This window comes from Lycorma delicatula, chromosome 2 (genome assembly GCF_047948215.1).
Source record: "Lycorma delicatula isolate Av1 chromosome 2, ASM4794821v1, whole genome shotgun sequence".
In the NCBI taxonomy this organism is placed as follows: Eukaryota; Metazoa; Arthropoda; class Insecta; order Hemiptera; family Fulgoridae; genus Lycorma; species Lycorma delicatula.
This window is the reverse complement of record NC_134456.1, coordinates 15,790,337-15,809,441: the sequence shown is the minus strand read 5'-3', so window position 1 is coordinate 15,809,441 and position 19,105 is coordinate 15,790,337. Positions and strand designations below refer to the sequence as shown.

Below are 19,105 nucleotides of genomic sequence, written 5' to 3'. Positions count from 1 at the left end.
ATCAACCTATATGTTTAATAAGAAATAAACAGAAAATTAATAAAGACCTGAAATGTATAGATAATATATTATAAACATCATTAGAAATATATGTAAACAAAATTATTTTGAGTTTAACAACAAATTTTTACACACCAGATAATACTTTACCCATGGGATTACCATCACTGGCCATTATTGCCAAAATTTATTTACAGGAATTTGAGAGTCGAATAGTATATGGTATTACCCACATTTATAAAATTCATTCACGGGTTTGATACGTGGATGATATTTATATTTTGGTAATCTATGTTTGCCTTCAGTTATTGATAGTGCAATTTCAAAAATATGATAGTAGTGCAGAGGGTTTTATATTTGTACAGTATTATAATGTTATTAAAAGTGTATATTCAAAAATAATCATTTAAAACTTTTTCTAATTTTTGTATTATAAATTTATCTATTATAAATAATGAACAGTTAATAATTTTAAAAAACTTAATTCTTATAATAATTTAAAATTTACATTCGAAACTGACAAATACAGAAAAATATTTTTTTTAGATGTTGACAGAAATTAGTAAAAGTAATAAAATTATTACACATGTATATAGAAAACCAACAACTAAAATTAATAATAAAAAAAACTAGATTAAAGTTATTACAATAAAAAATGGATATAACATGTCATTAATTGATAATAGTTATAATAAGCAAAATTTAAAATCTAATAATAAAACCATGTTGATACCTATAAATAATAAAAGTGTTGATGAAAATATTTATATAAAATATTGCTACACTAACAACAATATTGAAAATTTGGTTAATGTCTAAAATGATAAAAAAATAAAATAGCTTATAGACCGTACAATCGCATAATAAATGATTTAAAAATCCATAATAATGATAATGATGTCAATAGCTTGTGTGGTATCTATAAAATAACATGCAATGATTGTAAAAAAATTTATATTGGAAAAACTGGTAGATCCTTTAGGGAAAGGTTTGCAGAACATTTTAGTAAAAAAACAAGTTAGGTTTCTCCAATCTTGCTAATCAATATTAATCTTAATTAATAAATGGTTTGATTAATGTACAGACAGAATTTGATAATAAGTTTCTTATCAAAACCACCTTAGATAACAACAGCACATTTAAATAAAAATTTAACATATTTTAGTACAGAATTGTATGCGTGACTAGTCACATATAATAACAATTTTTAATCTTGTTAACTATTACATGTTTTTATATATTTACAATTATAAGTTTTAAATTTTAATGTGTGATTTTTAAAAAGAATATGTTTTATTAACTGATGATGAGGGAAACCCTCGAAAGAGCTTTTATATAATAAAAACATGCTTAAGTGAGGCATTATTGAATTCTGTACTTTTGGTGGTAAACTTTTTATACTTTTGTCTTTGACATAATCAGTATAGAGGGGAAATACGGACAAATACAATAACAAAAAAAAACTGACTTTTCTAAGTTTATATATATATATATATATATACACACACATGTTGTTTGTCTGTTGTTAATGCATCATGCGAGAACCAACTGACCAATTACTTTCAAATTTGCAGGATACATTCATGTTATCCCAGAGAAGCTTTTAAACTATCACCCGAGGCCCTGGCTCCCTTGTAAGTTAAGATATAACTTAACTTCGCCCCCAAGGTGGGTGTAGTTATGCATTACAGATACTCATTAAGGAAAAAAATAAACTAATCCTTTTACTTCATTATTATATTTTTGCCCTTGCAAAGAAATAAGTTAAGAATTTTTCATCGTCAAAGGTGTTAGTTACTATAGTTCCCATTATTCTACCTATTGTAATTTAGTTCCTTTTTCAGATTTCTGTAAAGCCTGAATACTGTAACTATTATTTATCAGTATTATTCTCATAACCATGAGAATAACATACAGTGCGGGAGTCTAGGATATGGAGTCATCTGGGTAGATGGAAACGGCAACCGAAGCAAAATCTGCAGATGTCCAAGACACCAGTCTCCCTGGAAAATTGGGAATGGCAATTGAAGCGATGTCTGCAGCCATGAGGTAGACCTTGAGGTGCCCCCGAGTTGGCTCTGGGATTCGCATGGGCTGACCTGAGCCTCGAATGGTCCAGGTTCTGGTTAGACAGCTAGTCTCTTATAAGAGACCTAACATGTGTTTAATCCCTTTCGGCCACCAAGTTACAGGGTTACAAAAATTAGAAAAAGTTTTAAATGATTATTTTTGAATATACACTTTTAATAACATTATAATACTGTACAAATATAAAACCCTCTGCACTACTATCATATTTTTTAAATTGCACTATTAATAACTGAAGGCAAATGTTCACAACAAAAAACTGAAATTATTGACAACATTTTGCATCAGGTGACTCTAGTATAATTTCTTTAGCATTGCTGCATCAGCTCCACAGAGTGCTAACTTAAAATATCATTTGTAATAATATGGTAAATATGTTAACTTTTCCTAATGTAAATACAGAATTACATTTTATTTTATTTTCATTTCAATAATAAAATTATATGTCACAACTCTGTTGAATCTGCATCGGGTTAGGTTTTTATTACTAACTTGATAAATATTCAAATATGACAAGTGATTACAAGTAACCGTTTACCCAGAGCTTATTAAAATGAGAACTCTATCAAAAAGTTAAAATACACGCATTTCAGATATCACTGAAGTTTAAAAACTACATTTTTGCCCTCAAACGTTTATTATTCACACACAACTTAATAAGTCGATATTAATTAAATAGAAAGAGAATTAAAAACAATTTTTTTTATAATTTTATAATAGAACACACACGTGGGCGCGTACATACACAGAAATGAAATTAACAAGAGATTAACCCATGTTTGTTATAATATCCAATAATTATAAATACTTACATGACCCGGATAAAATTCCATCTCTTCTTCTGTCTTCACAGTGTGTAAATCATTTATTTCAAATTCACTGGTTTTCATGTTAAGATTAATCTGCGGTGAAACTTCATCATTAAATGAGATCTCAGACTCCTTTAAATAAGATAAAAGAAAAAACCTTATAAAAATGTGAAAAACTAATTATTATTTGACAAATAATATCTTTTTATTCTAACTGGAACTTAATAATACCATTATATAATTATAAAATGTCATCGTAAAATAAATTAGTAATAATAAAACAAATTATAACATAAAAAAAGATGTGATTAAAGTCTATACAAATTGTTTATAAAAACACATGAAATAATGTTAAGGTAAATATTTAAAAATAAAGTCACAAAAAGATAATTCACAATTTAGAGGGCACTACTGAAAATTAAATACACGTTGATCGGAATCCAGATAAATTGAGCTTTTTTTTTAATTAGTATTATTTAAAAATTCATCAACAACAGAAAGTTGTTTCCATAAAAACATGAAAATGATTCAGGAATTCAGCAGCACACAAAGGCCCCTTTCTTGTAATCTGACGTACCGTGTCAAGTTACGCGAAAACAGTACTGTTGTACGGTTCGGTTTAGGTGGATATTGTTATTTTTTTAAGAATAAGTGACAATTGTTTTTAGTAAAGATTGCACATCCATAAATATAACACAAGGATACTTAATTTCACTTATAAACACCAGTTAATGATCAGACAGCCTAATTTTCTATCTTAAAAGCTCAATCTGACTTTGAGGGAGTGCCAAGATTTGATATTAAACTTTATAGAGGAAATATGTAGACATAATAAACATTTCCTACAAACTTATACTTCCTATTGGACACTAGTGACCAAATGAACACTCGTACTAGTGCATTAAAATTCAATATTCTAGATTTTGTAATATCAAAAAGATACAAGAATATGAAGATGATGTAAATAATGATTATGTTATACATTATTATGCTTTATATATTGTATAAATTGGAGTAAAATGAATATTGTTATATCTGTTATGTTGTTAACACTATTTTGTAACAATATAAAATAATGCTAAATAATCTTAGTATTAATATTATGACTATAATTGTAATTAAAGATTAACCCTTAATATGTTTGCCTTCCTTAGTTTTGATTAGCTCTGTTACAAGATTTTATACAAAAAACCAAAATATTATTAAGATTAGATTAAAAAATTAACTATGTATAATTTACACAGGATGACAACAACGTGTTTAAAATAGTAATTCATATATATTATTTGTCATTATCCACTCATCTATTTCATTAAGGAGTTTTTTGTTCACTCTACTATATATAAATTTATCAGGAATAAGATTTATTAGTTTAGAAGAAATATACATGAAATGTCTCCTGTAGACATTTTTTTTTTATGGTGAGAAAAATATACGTAGGAGATGCATATTTACATCCTTCAATCGTCATCATCACGTCAACTTGGTTCACCATGGCCCAATTAAATGATGATGATGTGTGTGACATGTAAACAAAAGGTACCTCTTGTACAAACTCAGACCAACCATTCCTGAAACGTGCGATTGGGTAAACCCCAACAACCAAAGTACACCAATATCCACTCTTTAGTTTTTAAATTCATATAAAAAGAAGTAACTTTTATTTTACTAGGATTTGAACCTGAGAACCTTCAACTTCAAAAATGACTGTTAAACAACTGATTTGCAACAAGTTAACCACTAGCCCAGCCTGGTGAGCTATATATATAACAAAAAAAAAATAACCACAAACACAGTAACAGAAACCTTAAAAAACTAATTCTAAAATTCAACTTTGAACTGATCCTGCATCATCAGTCAGTGCAAAATTCTAAAATTACATCAAACAAAATACAAATAAAAACAAAAATTTGGAAAATATAAGCCCTAATAATGGCAAAATTTGAACAACAAATGGAATGATTATCATTCCAGTTGACCTCAAGTTATGTTGTTATTGGGGTTTTTGTTTTCTAAATTTTAATTTATTAATTTTTGATTTTGTTTGATATATTTTTGGAATTTTATACAGACTGATAATGCAGGAAGCTACGGAAGTCAACTTCGGTGTTAGGTTTTTAGGTTTCTGTTATTGTGTTTGGTGATTTTTTTTTTATTATTTGAGGTAATTTGACACAGTGGTCACACGCTGATGATTAATTAAAATAATAGTAATAATGATGATGAAAACAATAATAAAAATAATGAAAATTTAGGGCTAATATGACCACTGCAGTCGATGACTAAAAGATATAAGTGGGACAGCAATTTTCCAGATGTCCAACTTAGCAGTGGCTTAAATTCATACTACACAACTTAAAAAAACTAATGCATAATTTGAAAAATGTAAATACTACTCAAATAGATCTTTGCTTCAATAGGAATTTTTTTATAAATCTTAATTTTTCCTCCTCTATGAATCATGAGACCTTGCCGTTGGTGAGGGGGCTTGAGTGCTCAGGGATACAGAGTAGCTGGACCGAAGGTGCAACCATATCGGAGAGGTATCTGTTGAGAGCCAGACTAAGGAATGATTCCTGAAAGAGGGCAGCAGCTCTTTCAGTAGCTGTTAGGGGCGTGAGTCAGGACGACTTAAACGGCCGTATCAACATCACTCAGTCCTCTGAGTACTGCGCAGCTGAAAGCAATGGAAAACTACAGCTGTTTTTTTTTTTCCAAGAAAATGTGGCTCTGCATTTTCAAAAGCAATAATGGAGGCGCCTTCCTTGGTAAAATAGTCCCCCGTTCGGATCTCCGGGTGGGGACTACTAAGGAAGGGGTCACCAGAAAAGTAAAAAATAACATTCTACGAGTCGGAGCGTGGAATGTTAGAAACTTAAAAAAGGTTGGTAGGCTAGAGAATTTAAAAAGGGAAATGGATAGGGTAAACGTGGATATAGTAGGAATTAGTGAGGTTCGGTGGGAAGAGGAAGGCGAGTTTTGGTCGGGTGACTTTAGAGTAATTAACTCAGCATCAAATAATGGGCAGGCAGGAGTAGGTTTTGTGATGAACAAGAAAATAGGGAGGAGAGTGGAGTATTTCAAGACGCATAGCGATAGAGTCATTGTAATAAGGATAAATTCAAAACCTAAACCGACAACGATTGTTAACGTCTATATGCCTACAAGCGCCCATGATGATGATGAGGTAGAATGTGTATACGAAGAGATTGATGAAGCAATTAAACACGTAAAAGGAGATGAAAATTTAATGATAGTTGGAGATTGGAATGCAAGCATTGGAAAAGGCAAGGAAGGAAATATAGTGGGTGAATACGGGCTGGGCAAAAGGAATGAAAGAGGGGACCGACTTATAGAGTTTTGCACGAAGTATAATTTAGTAATTGCCAACACCCAATTTAAAAATCATAATAGAAGAATATACACTTGGAAAAAGCCAGGCGATACTGCAAGGTATCAGATAGATTATATCATGGTTAAGCAAAGATTTAGAAATCAACTCGTGGACTGCAAAACTTACCCTGGAGCAGACATTGATAGCGACCATAATTTGGTGATAATGAAATGTAGATTGGGGTTTAAAAACCTGAAGAAAAGGTGTCAGATGAATCGGTGGAATTTAGAGAAGCTTGAGGAAGAGGAGGTAAAGAAGATTTTTCAGGAGGACATCGCTAGAGGTCTGAGTAAAAAAGATAAGATAGAAAATGTAGAAGAAGAATGGGAGAATGTTAAAAAGGAAATTCTTAAATCAGCAGAAGCGAACTTAGGCGGAATAAAGAAAACTGGTAGAAAACCTTGGGTTTCAGACGATATATTGCAGCTGATGGATGAACGTAGAAAATATAAGAATGCTAGTGATGAAGAAAGTAAAAGGAACTATCGGCAATTAAGAAATGCTATAAACAGGAAGTGCAAACTGGCGAAAGAAGAGTGGATTAAAGAAAAGTGTTCAGAAGTGGAAAGAGAAATGAACATTGGTAAAATAGACGGAGCATACAGGAAAGTTAAGGAAAATTTTGGGGTACATAAATTAAAATCTAATAATGTGTTAAACAAAGATGGTACACCTATATATAATACGAAAGGTAAAGTCGATAGATGGGTGGAATATATTGAAGAGTTATACGGAGGAAATGAATTAGAAAATGGTTTTATAGAGGAAGAAGAGGAAGTTGAGGAGGATGAAATGGGAGAAACAATACTGAGATCTGAATTTAAGAGAGCATTAAAAGATTTAAATGGCAGAAAGTCTCCTGGAATAGACGGAATACCTGTAGAATTACTGCGCAGTGCAGGGGAGGAGGCGATTGATAGATTATACAAACTGGTGTGTAATATTTATGAAAAAGGGGAATTTCCGTCAGACTTCAAAAAAAGTGTTATAGTAATGATACCAAAGAAATCAGGGGCAGATAAATGTGAAGAATACAGAACAATTAGTTTAACTAGTCATGCATCAAAAATCTTAACTAGAATTCTATACAGAAGAATTGAGAGGAGAGTGGAGGAAATGTTAGGAGAAGACCAATTTGGTTTCAGGAAAAGTATAGGGACAAGGGAAGCAATTTTAGGCCTCAGATTAATAGTAGAAGGAAGATTAAAGAAAAACAAACCGACATACTTGGCGTTTATAGACCTAGAAAAGGCATTCGATAACGTAGACTGGAATAAAAAGTTCAGCATTTAAAAAAAATTAGGGTTCAAATACAGAGATAGAAGAACAATTGCTAACATGTACAGGAACCAAACAGCAACAGTAGCAATAGAAGAACATAAGAAAGAAGCCATAATAAGAAAGGGAGTCCGACAAGGATGTTCTCTATCTCCGTTACTTTTTAATCTTTACATGGAACTAGCAGTTAATGATGTTAAAGAACAATTTAGATTCGGAGTAACAGTACAAGGTGAAAAGATAAAGATGCTACGATTTGCTGATGATATAGTAATTCTAGCCGAGAATAAAAAGGATTTAGAAGAAACAATGAACGGCATAGATGAAGTCCTACGCAAGAACTATCGCATGAAAATAAACAAGAACAAAACAAAAGTAATGAAATGTAGTAGAAATAACAAAGATGGACCACTGAATGTGAAAATAGGAGGAGAAAAGATTATGGAGGTAGAAGAATTTTGTTATTTGGGAATTAGAATTACTAAAGATGGACGAAGCAGGAGCGATATAAAATGCCGAATAGCACAAGCTAAACGAGCCTTCAGTAAGAAATATAAGTTGTTTACATCAAAAATTAATTTAAATATCAGGAAAAGATTTTTGAAAGTGTATGTTTGGAGCGTCGCTTTATATGGAAGTGAAACTTGGACAATCGGAGTATCTGAGAAGAAAAGGTTAGAAGCTTTTGAAATGTGGTGCTATAGGAGAATGTTAAAAATCAGATGGGTGGATAAAGTGACAAATGAAGAGGTATTGCGGCAAATAGATGAAGAAAGAAGCATTTGGAAAAATATAGTTAAAAGAAGAGACAGACTTATAGGCCACATACTAAGGCATCCTGGAATAGTCGCTTTAATTTTGGAAGGACAGGTAGAAGGGAAAAATTGTGTAGGCAGGCCACGTTTGGAATATGTAAAACAAATTGTTAGGGATGTAGGATGTAGAGGGTATACTGAAATGAAACGACTAGCACTAGATAGGGAATCTTGGAGAGCTGCATCAAACCAGTCAAATGACTGAAGACAAAAAAAAAAAAAAATTTTACCGAGTTTTTTAAGTGATTTTTTTTTCAATTCATTTAGCAAAAACATATACGTATTTTAGTCTTTATAAAACTAATTATAAATATCTACACAGTGTATTTTTTAACCGTATTACTGAATCTCTTTTTTCTTACATAGTACATATGTTCCGAATTTCTTTTTAATTTTATTAAAATACAATTATTTATTTTTTACATATTTTTTTTTACTTAGTGCCTTACCCACTAAACATTAGAATGATATGTGCAGTTAAATAAGACAACATTCTTTCAATTATCCAGATTTGGCCTTGCAAGGTCCATCTGGATAATCGGTGTGCATATGCAAAATCTAACACTCTTACCACTTCATTTTCAACTTTTAAATTTTCTGATTTAACTAAGTTGGTCTCTTCAATTGCTAAGGAATCTTTTTTGATATCACCAGTCATGATGTCAAACGGTTCCTCTTTCGGTTGTACTAAATTTATTTTCTGTAATAAAAAACAAAGAACAAAGTAAATATGTTTATGATTTATTGTACAATTTATCAAATAAAAATAATTTGTATCTAATTCACTTACAACATTAACAGTGCAGTCACAGTCAAATTATTATTATTAGGTAACTTTAATCGGCCAGGTTTTATATGGGAAAACCTAGAAAATGTTTCTTATACCAAATTTTATTATTCTAATTTATATGTTGAAAATCCTGCTACTTTTCTTACATACAGATTTTTCTACAAATTGTAATCTTTTACAATTAAATAATTTGTTAAGTTTTTGCGGTAATTCTCCTGATTCAGTCTTTTCTAATCTTACACACATTAGTGTGTGTTATTGTTTATGTATATTGTTTATGGTGACATTTTTCATAGCGATAAATATAATATAACTTTAGAGATAATGTTACCTACTAAAATTTTGAATTGTAATCTTATGTCTGATAAATACATACCAGATTATAAAAACATAAATTTTCTAAGATTCAACATTTAATGAATGAGTTTGATTCTAAATAATATTTATTTACTTTTTATGTCGCCACATAAACATAAACATAAGCTTGTGTGTAGAACATGAAAATGCAATTTTGTAACATAAGAAAAATATCATGCCTGACTGGATTTTGATATTGATCATGATATACAAATTTCTTCTGAGTAATTGCAACTATGTATTACAGTGGTCACTATGAAAGAAGGTGCTTGTATAAACTATTGCACCTCAGTAAAAAAAAAAAAAAAAACTGCAATTATTTTTGCGCTAATTAGATTCGACCGGTTTTAGTTACTGTCATTTGTTTGAAAATTAGGGGTATGAAAAGCAGATTTTTTGAATTTTTTTGAGGCCATCAACTTTGAATTGCTCTACAATCCAAACCAACAGAGATAAAAATTTTATACTTTTGGAAGTAGATTAAACGATTGTTTCTCAATCATTTTAATTAATATTTAGCCCACAACTATTACTATTTAAGCCTACAGGTTGTTCAATAAAAAAAACATCACATTTCGGTTAACATTAGGTGTAGTAAAAATAAATTTCCATTAATATCAGGCATTAATTTTGTAGAATTTTTATTTGTAGAGTTGAATTAATAAACATTCGCGTTTTATGGTTAGGATCATAATAATCAATTTAAAATTGTGGCAATATATGAAGGACTGAAGAAGCAGTCTCAGTGAGCAGTTGTCTCAACGCTGATTACAGTATACTAATATTATGTCATTGTATATTAGTATAAATTAATTGCAATGCCAGTGTTCACTCTGATGAGTTCATTAAGTCCTTAGCTATGGTATCTAACAAAGTATATTTTATTTCCATATGTTCAGTTCATACTGGTTTGTTAGCAAGATTATTTAACGGTGCCACGTTACATTAGACTGTTTAGAATAGTACATTAATTTACATTTTTTTATCAGGTTATAAGTAATTTTTCTGTATCTATCTTAAGTTTAATATGAATGAGATGGAAACACAGTTTCCCAATCAACATGGCTGTACAATTAAGGGCGGTTCCAGAATGTAATCTACAATGAATATAAATTTCTTCAAAAGCTATCTGACTTTGAATTCCGTAGCACGATTTACTTTGATGAAGTTCATGAACTCAATACTAAAACATGCGGCATTAGTTGGAGGTCGCTACAAAGGATATGTAGGACAGCTAAGGATTGCGACAGTAACAACAGTAGCGTTCAGTTTGAGATGCCAGGGAAAAATAGGACACGGAATGCGAATCTGTCACTGAACGATTTCAACTATCATGTATTGCGCACACAATCATATATCAGTAACTACCCGTACCGTTCAGAATGAAATCCCTACCATTAAGAAGTTCAAAGATGAAATACGGTAAAAACTGGATATAAATCATCTACCATCTGTGACCGTTTATAATATTGTAAAAAAATTGGTTTTTGTTATAAAAAAACTGAAGATGGTCAATGTTTCTTGATGGAATAAATTGATATTGCATTAAAAAGAATTTAATTGTTAAACATATTTTACAAATTAAAAGCGTCATGTGATGATCGACGTACATTTTACACAGACGAGACGTGGGTTAATGAAAATCATTCTCATAAATATAGCAAGATTCAAAGAAAAATACGATAATAAAATTAAAATCCTCATCAGAAAGACAGTCGTTTAATAGTATGTCGTGCAGGTTTGGCTAAAGAAAGGGTTCATTAAAGAAAGTATTAGCAGTAAATTCTTGTGATTATCATTCAAAAATGAAACTGAACAGTTTCAATATTTGGTTTACAAATGAGTTTTTTTTAATTACTTACAAGAAGGGAATGTAATAATAATAATATATAACACAACTTATCACCTTTTTGCAGTAAATAAAGTTACCACCAACAGCTGGAGGAAAGCTGAAATCCAACAGTAGCTTCACAAAAAAGTGGTTGCTTGCAACCACTTTTTTTATTAGTTAATATTATCCATGTATAAAGTAATCTGATAAAACTGTGTGAAAGGCAATATTAAACCATGCCTACATGCAGCTGATTATTATAGCAACAAACAGGACACACGCCAAGCATTGGTTGTGGCTGTACTTTTTGAATGAACTTTTCATACCTTTCCGACCTCAATTAAAAGCTTAATATTAAATACATTATATTCTAAATATCGTCATCTTATTCAAATTGTTTCAATGATTACAAAAATCTGTTTTTTCCATAAAATAGTCACTGAAACTAAAGGCAGGCTGTCTCATAAAAAAACACTCTGCATGCTTACATAATACTAAATTTGGGATAAATCCTAATTATAATTATTGAGAAACAATCGTTTAACCTACCTCCAAAAGCAGAAGACTTTTATCTACTTCGGGTTTAATTTTATATCAATCAAAGTTGACATTCTCAACAAAAAAATGCAAAAAATTGTGAGTTTTCCGCTTCTCACACCCTAATTTTCAAACGAATGACTAACTAAAATCGGCCAAATCCAGTTGGCAAAAAAAAAACTGCAATTTCTAATTTTTTTAAATGATTAATTAATTTTTTTTAACTGAAATACAACAGTTTAAACACAAGTGCCATCTTTCATGCCAACCACTATAATATTGTTGAAAGTCACATACCAGAACTACTTGCAAAAAAAATGTAATTTTGTAGTGAAATTATTATCACAATTATTAATAACAAAAAGTTCTATAAGCTTCAAAAACAATATAGATCTACTTATTATTAAGAATTATTTAAGAACAAAGTGTATGGAATACTCAGTCATAAAGATTTGTTATTAAATTACACTGTTAAAAGTTGAGGATCTTTAATCTGATGCTTCCAAAGATTTTTTAAAATTTGTTAATAAAAATGACAACAGTAGATCTTGTCCATCTTGTATTCTTTATGAAATGATATGGGCACTGATATTGTAGAACTTCGCTAAAATATTTGGGAGTGTCTATATTAACAATGATTTTTCCTTAACTGAAATTACATTTAGTTGTAATGATTGCCGCAGTTAAACATTATTTTAACTCAAAATGATGTTAAAGAGGCCATTTGACTTAATGCTAACTCTTTGACAAGCACAGAATATATTCATCCTCTTTTAGGAAGAAATGCTCTGCTTTTTTTATACAATTCTTAACTAAGCTCTTCAATCATTCTTTAAATAGTCTTCTAGTGTTACAAAAATTTGTTACATATGTCCATTATTTAAAAATGGTGACATTCAGATATCAATAATTACTGCCCTTGGCAAATACAATTTTTTTGCAAAGATCTTAGGTAAGTTAATTTATAAGAAAAACACACTTATATAAAGAAATTTATATCGTTCTAGAACATCATGGTTTTTTGGAAGGTAAATCTACTTGAACAAACTTGTATGTACATACGGAAGATACTGTTGATGCACTAAATGATTGTAATTATCTTGATCCAATTTATACTGATTTTCATTGTGTGTTTGATGTAGTTAATATCAAATTACCTATTAAAAAACTTGCTGCGTGTCAATTTAATAATATAAATTGTTGTCTTTGATACATTCATTTCGAACAGAATTTCCTACATTAAAATTGATAATTTTATCTCTAAGCCTAGATGTGGAGTAAGGCAAAGCAGGCATTTATTATTAGGTTTTCCAATTTTTGTAGTATTTATAGATAACAGTTTATTCATACCCTATCACTTTTTTTATTTTCACTGATAATATGAAATTGTTTAAGCCTATTAAAAAACTAGTTTACATTCAATTACTTCCAACTGACTTGAACTTTGTGAAAAAATGATGCGACAAATAGTATTTCTTCTAACTTACAAAAATTAATTTCATATTCAATGTTGAAGGTTTGCAGATAATGATATAAATGTGAAACTGAATAATATAAAATAATACTGCAATACAAAAGATATCTTCTATTAAAAACTTGGCTGTATGTTTTGATAGCAAATTATCCTCCAGTGAATAAACTTGTTATACTGTATCTTCACTAAAAATGGTAAATTTTATCGAGAGATTCTCTACAAATTACAGAAATACTAACTCTGCAGAATTTTAGTCATACACTTATACAGTATTAAATTATGGCTCTGTTGTTTGGCGACCTTTTGCTGACTTGCAATTAAAACTACTAGAAAGTTCACATAGAATCTTTCTTAGATATGCTGCCTATAAAATCTGTGATTCTATGTTCTTTACCGATCATAACTTTATTAGTATTTTTAATTTGTTAAAAATACCAAGAATTGAATCATCTCTGACGAGGACAGATTTAATATTTGCTAATAAAATTTTTAGTAATTACGTTGACTCCCCTAATTTATTGCAGCCTTTTGACTTTCATATATTAAGAACTAGATTGCTTAGGTATAATTTTCAATATTTTCTCAGTTCAATCGATTCGTATATATCACCTATTACCAGGCTACATTTACTACGTAATGTACATTAAGGTACACTTAATATCTTATCAAGAGCTACTCTAATTTATGAATGATAATTTTGTTATGTATGTATGTTCTTTTTAATATGATTTTGTATTGATGGATTTTGCGCCTGTCTTCAATTAAGTAAATAAGTACACTTTAAAATTTACCACAATTACCAAACTTTAAAAACTTACCAAATACCAATCACCCAGCTTTTTCTTTAGGGTAAAAATAGAAAATTAAGTCATAACAACAAAGACAATTGCAAAATTCCAGCAAGTACTTTGAAACATATTAAACTACCAAACACCAAGGTAAGATTTCAATTTCAAAATCTAGCAACATGAACTGAAAAATAAAATAAAAATTATATGAAAATAGATAAATCAGCCAGAAATTAAACAATGTAGAAGGTGATAGCTTGACTGCAACAGAATTACGAAAAGAATCATGAAAACAACGAAGTAAAAACTGAAGAACTTGCTAGAAGAGATATGGAAAACTGAAAAAATCCTACAAGACCAGAAAATGCACTAATACATCCGCTACACAAATAAGATGAAACAGAAGTAAATAACGACATAGGGATTTCCCCTCTTACCTTTGACAAATAAAATTCTTTGAAAAGCACTTCAAAATAGAATTGAATTAATCGTAGAATTAACATCTGGGAAAATACGAAGCTCAACAAAATATCATTTATATTCTATTAACTTATATTAGCATGGGATAAAATTACTTACATAGTTACATAAACGAAAGTGAATACCAACATATATATATATATTACTAATATTTTAATATCTATTAAATAACTCCGTAAAACGCTATAAGACAAACTGAACATGATATTAATCGATCAGTGATGCCAACAAATGCAATTGTATACTTCAGTATATACGATATCTTGTTATTTTATTTTTTTTTTTTTAGGGCGAAAAAAACGGTTGAACGTTATCATCGCCCGGAAAATAAATAAATAAAAGTAATTAAAGTTGTTAGATAAAATTAAAACTTAAAACTACTATCACAGGAAACAAAATCCGGAATGGGTGTAAAAGGCCCATTCTCGGATAACAAAAACACTAACATGTAACTTAAAACTACGTTAAAAACTATCACATTAAAAATAAATAAAACTTAAAACTAAAAAAGGAGATAAAACTTAAAACTATTATGTTTAAAGTCTTACAACTAATATCACAGACGAATTTATAAAACATTAAAAAAAATGAATATATATATATATATATATAAAAAAAATTCCGATAGGGAGTGTAAAAGGCTCGCTACTCGGATAACAAAAACAATACATAGGACTAAAGTAATTAAATTTTTATGTTATGTTAAATTTTTTGTATTAACCCTATACGCAAAAACAGAAACATCCGGTTTAAAACCTCTTTATCATTACACAAGATACCACAGATGTTTCTGGGTAGTTTAAATTTACGACGCAATGCCGCATACCATATGCAGTCCACGAGTATGTGGCGCACAGTCACGCGGCAGTTGCATCGTGCGCATAGAGGTGCGTGTCCTCTTGTCAACAGGTACTTGTGTGTCCTATCCGCAATCGACAGAGAACTACTTCCTCACGCCAGGGTTTTCTGTATGAGGAGTCCCATGGTAACACAGAATCTTTAATCTGACGGAGTTTATTATCAACGGTAGCCGTCCAGTCACCTTGCCACCTTGCTCTTAGTGATTGTTTTACATAGTTAATGAAATCAGAAGTAGCAACTCGGGTGGTGAAAGGAGGCTGGTTACATGCTTTCTTTGGCAGCGGAATCTGCATGTTCATTACCTGGAATCCCTACGTGGCTAGGGACCCAGCAAAAACTTAATTCTGTGTTGCGATTATTCAACTCAGCGATTGCGTTGTAAATTTCAATGACGATAGGATGTTTGGAATAAAAGTGTTTTAAATGTTGGAGAGCACTACACGAGTCACTGCAAATAAGAATTTTTCTATATTTAGGATTAATGATGTTTAGAGCCTTATTTATAGCGTATAGTTCAGCGGTAAACACACTCGTAATACCGGGTAGACCAAACATATAAGTTCTTTCATTGACAACAAATGCACAGCCAACTGTATCGTTTTGTTTCGATCCATCAGTGTATACAACCGCGTCTGGTTTCATCTTGGAGAGAACACACTGAAACATTTGCTGAAAGACAATAGATGGTGTTGATTGTTTATTGTATGTCGTAAGGTCAAAATTAAAATTTATAAGGTTTATTCTCCATGGAGGATATGAGCAAGGATACGTAGGAAAGAATGACGGTGTGTCAACATTTATATGCTGCAGCAGACGCCAGGTACGGACACCTACAGGTGCAGTACTACGTGGATGATCCTCATACTTTCCTAGATTAGGATTTCTAAAGACTGAGTCAAGAGCCGGGTGATTTGGCTGTCCTCTGAGACGAGCAAAATAAGATAATAAAAGCTGTTCTCGTTTATCCCAAAGTGATGGTTCACCACAGTCTACAAGTAAGCTTGCGGCAGGACTTGATCTAAACGCGCCTGTGGCAAACCGAAGGAAAGCATGATGTACACTATCCAGCATCTTAAGCACGGGTTGACGAGCTGAAGAGTAGGCGACACAACCATAATCTAAACGGGAGCGAACAAAGGAATAGTAAAAACGTATCATACATGACCTATCGGCTCCCCAGTTGGTGTTAGTAAGGACTCGCATCATATTTAGAAGTTTGGAACATTTTGTTTTCAATTCTTTTAAATGTTTGACGCAAGTAAGACGACTATCAAAAAATAAACCTAAAAACTTGACGTAAGTAGAGATAGAAATAATCTCTCCGTTCAGAAAAACTTGCGGAATAGAAGGGTTTCGTAGCCGAGAAAATACTATACATTTTGTTTTTTCAGCTGAAAATGTGAAACCAATAATCCTGGACCAAGCTTCAAGGTGGGATATAGTGTTCTGCAGTAGTCTCTCTGCTGTGGGTGTTGAGCGGCTTGCAATGTAAATAGCAAAATTGTCAGCAAATAGAGAACATGAGACAGGAGCCTGCACACATTTGGTAATACTGTTTATGGCTACAGAAAATAAGGTGGCACTTAATATACTACCTTGAGGCACTCCATTCTCCAAGATGACACTATCTGAGAGCGAATCATCCACACGAACACGAGCCGTTCGGTGATTTAATAATCCCCGGATAAAAGTATATTGCCCTTGATTTCCCATTCTTTGAGAGTGTTAAGAATACCACGTCGCCAGGCTAGTACATAGTAAACAGTACGTTCACAGATTTATAACAAGTTTGTTTTAATAATATTCTGATCAGTAAACTAAGAGTGCTGTTATTGATCAGAATGGTGGAGAATTTTCCTTTCACATATATACTATCTCACTAATAGTATTATTTTAGTTGTAAATGATACCACTGCACTGAAATTATTCTCTTTCTGATGGCATAAGAACAGTTTATATATATATACAAAGGGCACCTTCCAAACCCCGTACGGGAAGACACCCGCCTTGTGACGTTCCGGTCGCCAACCCCCCCCCCCCCCGGTTCAATGCCCTGCTGGGGTTTACGTGAGTCATCTATTGCGCTCTGACTTTTACATCTCATAGCAATAAGCCTGGCCTGATTGGGATGCCACTGATGTAAATGCCTCGGGAGAAATTTGTCGATAGACATTTGCATCGGTATTTAATAACTCAGCTTATTGCCTGTAGGCCTCGTCTGGACATCTTGAATGTCCTACATTGTATTCCTCTGAAATAACTAACCAAGCTCGCGGAAGTGCGAACCCTGCGCCTAGTTCTACTTATAATGAGCCAATTTCGTGAATGTCTCGTAATTCGAGGCAAAAAACACAACATACCACCAAAAATGTTGATTGCAACAACGAATATTTAGTCCCGGTTCCCTTGTTGAACTCAACTTAGTTCAGACCACACACTTAGGTTAAATTATATACTCCAGTCTAGTCCACTAGGGAGAGGCGCACAGAACTCTTACTCCCACTCGGATCCATCGCAGAGTCCCAAGTGACATTCACCTCATAAACTCTAGTCGAGATGCCGCTACACCTCATGGCTACATGGCATTCCATGCCCATCGGCAGTGCAGTCGCCGTTCCGCTGACAGCTTTTATTATTTAATAACCTCAATTCTAGCTAACCATGGCTTGCTGTCAAAGCGCCTACCTTCGGCCAGTCAAACTGTCCAGGCAGACCCTAGCGACCCAGGTTCCTACTCTACTAGATCCCTTCGGTCGTCCTGAGCAGGGCGAGGAATCGAAGGAAGCCAGCAACAATTGCCCAATCTCTGCGAGTCCTCCAGTGACCCGCAGATCAAAGAAGGAGTTTACTCTCTCAAGTTCCCTAACAACTCTGGTACGCTCAGCTTCGTACCGGGGAAAGACATACAGGACATGTTCCACCGTGTCATCGACCCTACAGTCCAGACACAAGCTGGAGTAATCCAATCTAAACCTAGCCAAACTATCCTTGAAAGCACCATATCCCGAAAGAAATTGAGTAATATGCCGATTGGGGGAAACCCAGCTAGTCACTCACAAGTCCCTAACATTTGGAAAAATACAATGTGTGTATCGACCAGTAGAAGAATCGTTCCACCTAGCTTGTCAAGAGTCAAAAACTTGGTCTAACATTTCTCGCGTACGCTGTGACGTTAGAAGGCCTCCCTTCTTGGAAATATATCGCTGGCTACGTTCCGTAGCCAAGATGTCAAGGGGTTTTATGCCGGCGATCACGAAGACTTTCTCTCGCGAGACATTTCTGTAGCCACTGACACTAACAGTAAAAGACACTGGGCTCGCAAAAGAATATTCCTATAACACTGGAATTGTAAACGATGAGCCTAGACGGGCGCAGCGTACAACATTATGACCTCAAAGACACCTTTGCAAAAAATATGCATGGTACGATAGTTCAACTCATACAAAGGCAGCAGGAAAGTTTTGAAATACAACAGAGTGGTTCATCACAAGCGGTTACAAGTTAGCGCTTGTTTGACAGATCCCAACTTATACTGTAGTCACACTAGTCATTGTGTATCATTTGATTTTTAGCTGTGTTAGTGAAACGAGGAAATGATGTCAT

General features: G+C 32.3%; 2 protein-coding genes across 5 annotated transcripts in view; one reads left to right on the top strand and one right to left on the bottom strand.

Moving 5' to 3' along the window:
* LOC142320494 (uncharacterized) overlaps positions 1 to 14,846 on the bottom strand; it is a 40,291-nt gene extending 25,445 nt beyond the window's left edge. For 3 of the 4 annotated variants that reach the window (XR_012755407.1, XR_012755406.1, XM_075358351.1), the window contains exons 1-3: positions 14,599 to 14,730; positions 8,956 to 9,084; positions 2,901 to 3,029 (exon numbers count right to left, since the gene is read on the bottom strand). Coding sequence is in view for 2 of the 4 variants with exons in the window: in XM_075358351.1 (XP_075214466.1) it covers positions 2,901 to 3,029; positions 8,956 to 9,084; positions 14,599 to 14,664 (324 nt within the window). In the remaining 2 variants the exon portion in view is untranslated. The other variant, XM_075358352.1, reaches the window with a different exon arrangement.
* LOC142320497 (mitochondrial pyruvate carrier 2-like) overlaps positions 1 to 19,105 on the top strand; it is a 69,862-nt gene that overhangs the window by 35,608 nt on the left and 15,149 nt on the right. The gene's annotated exons all lie outside the window — the stretch shown is intronic.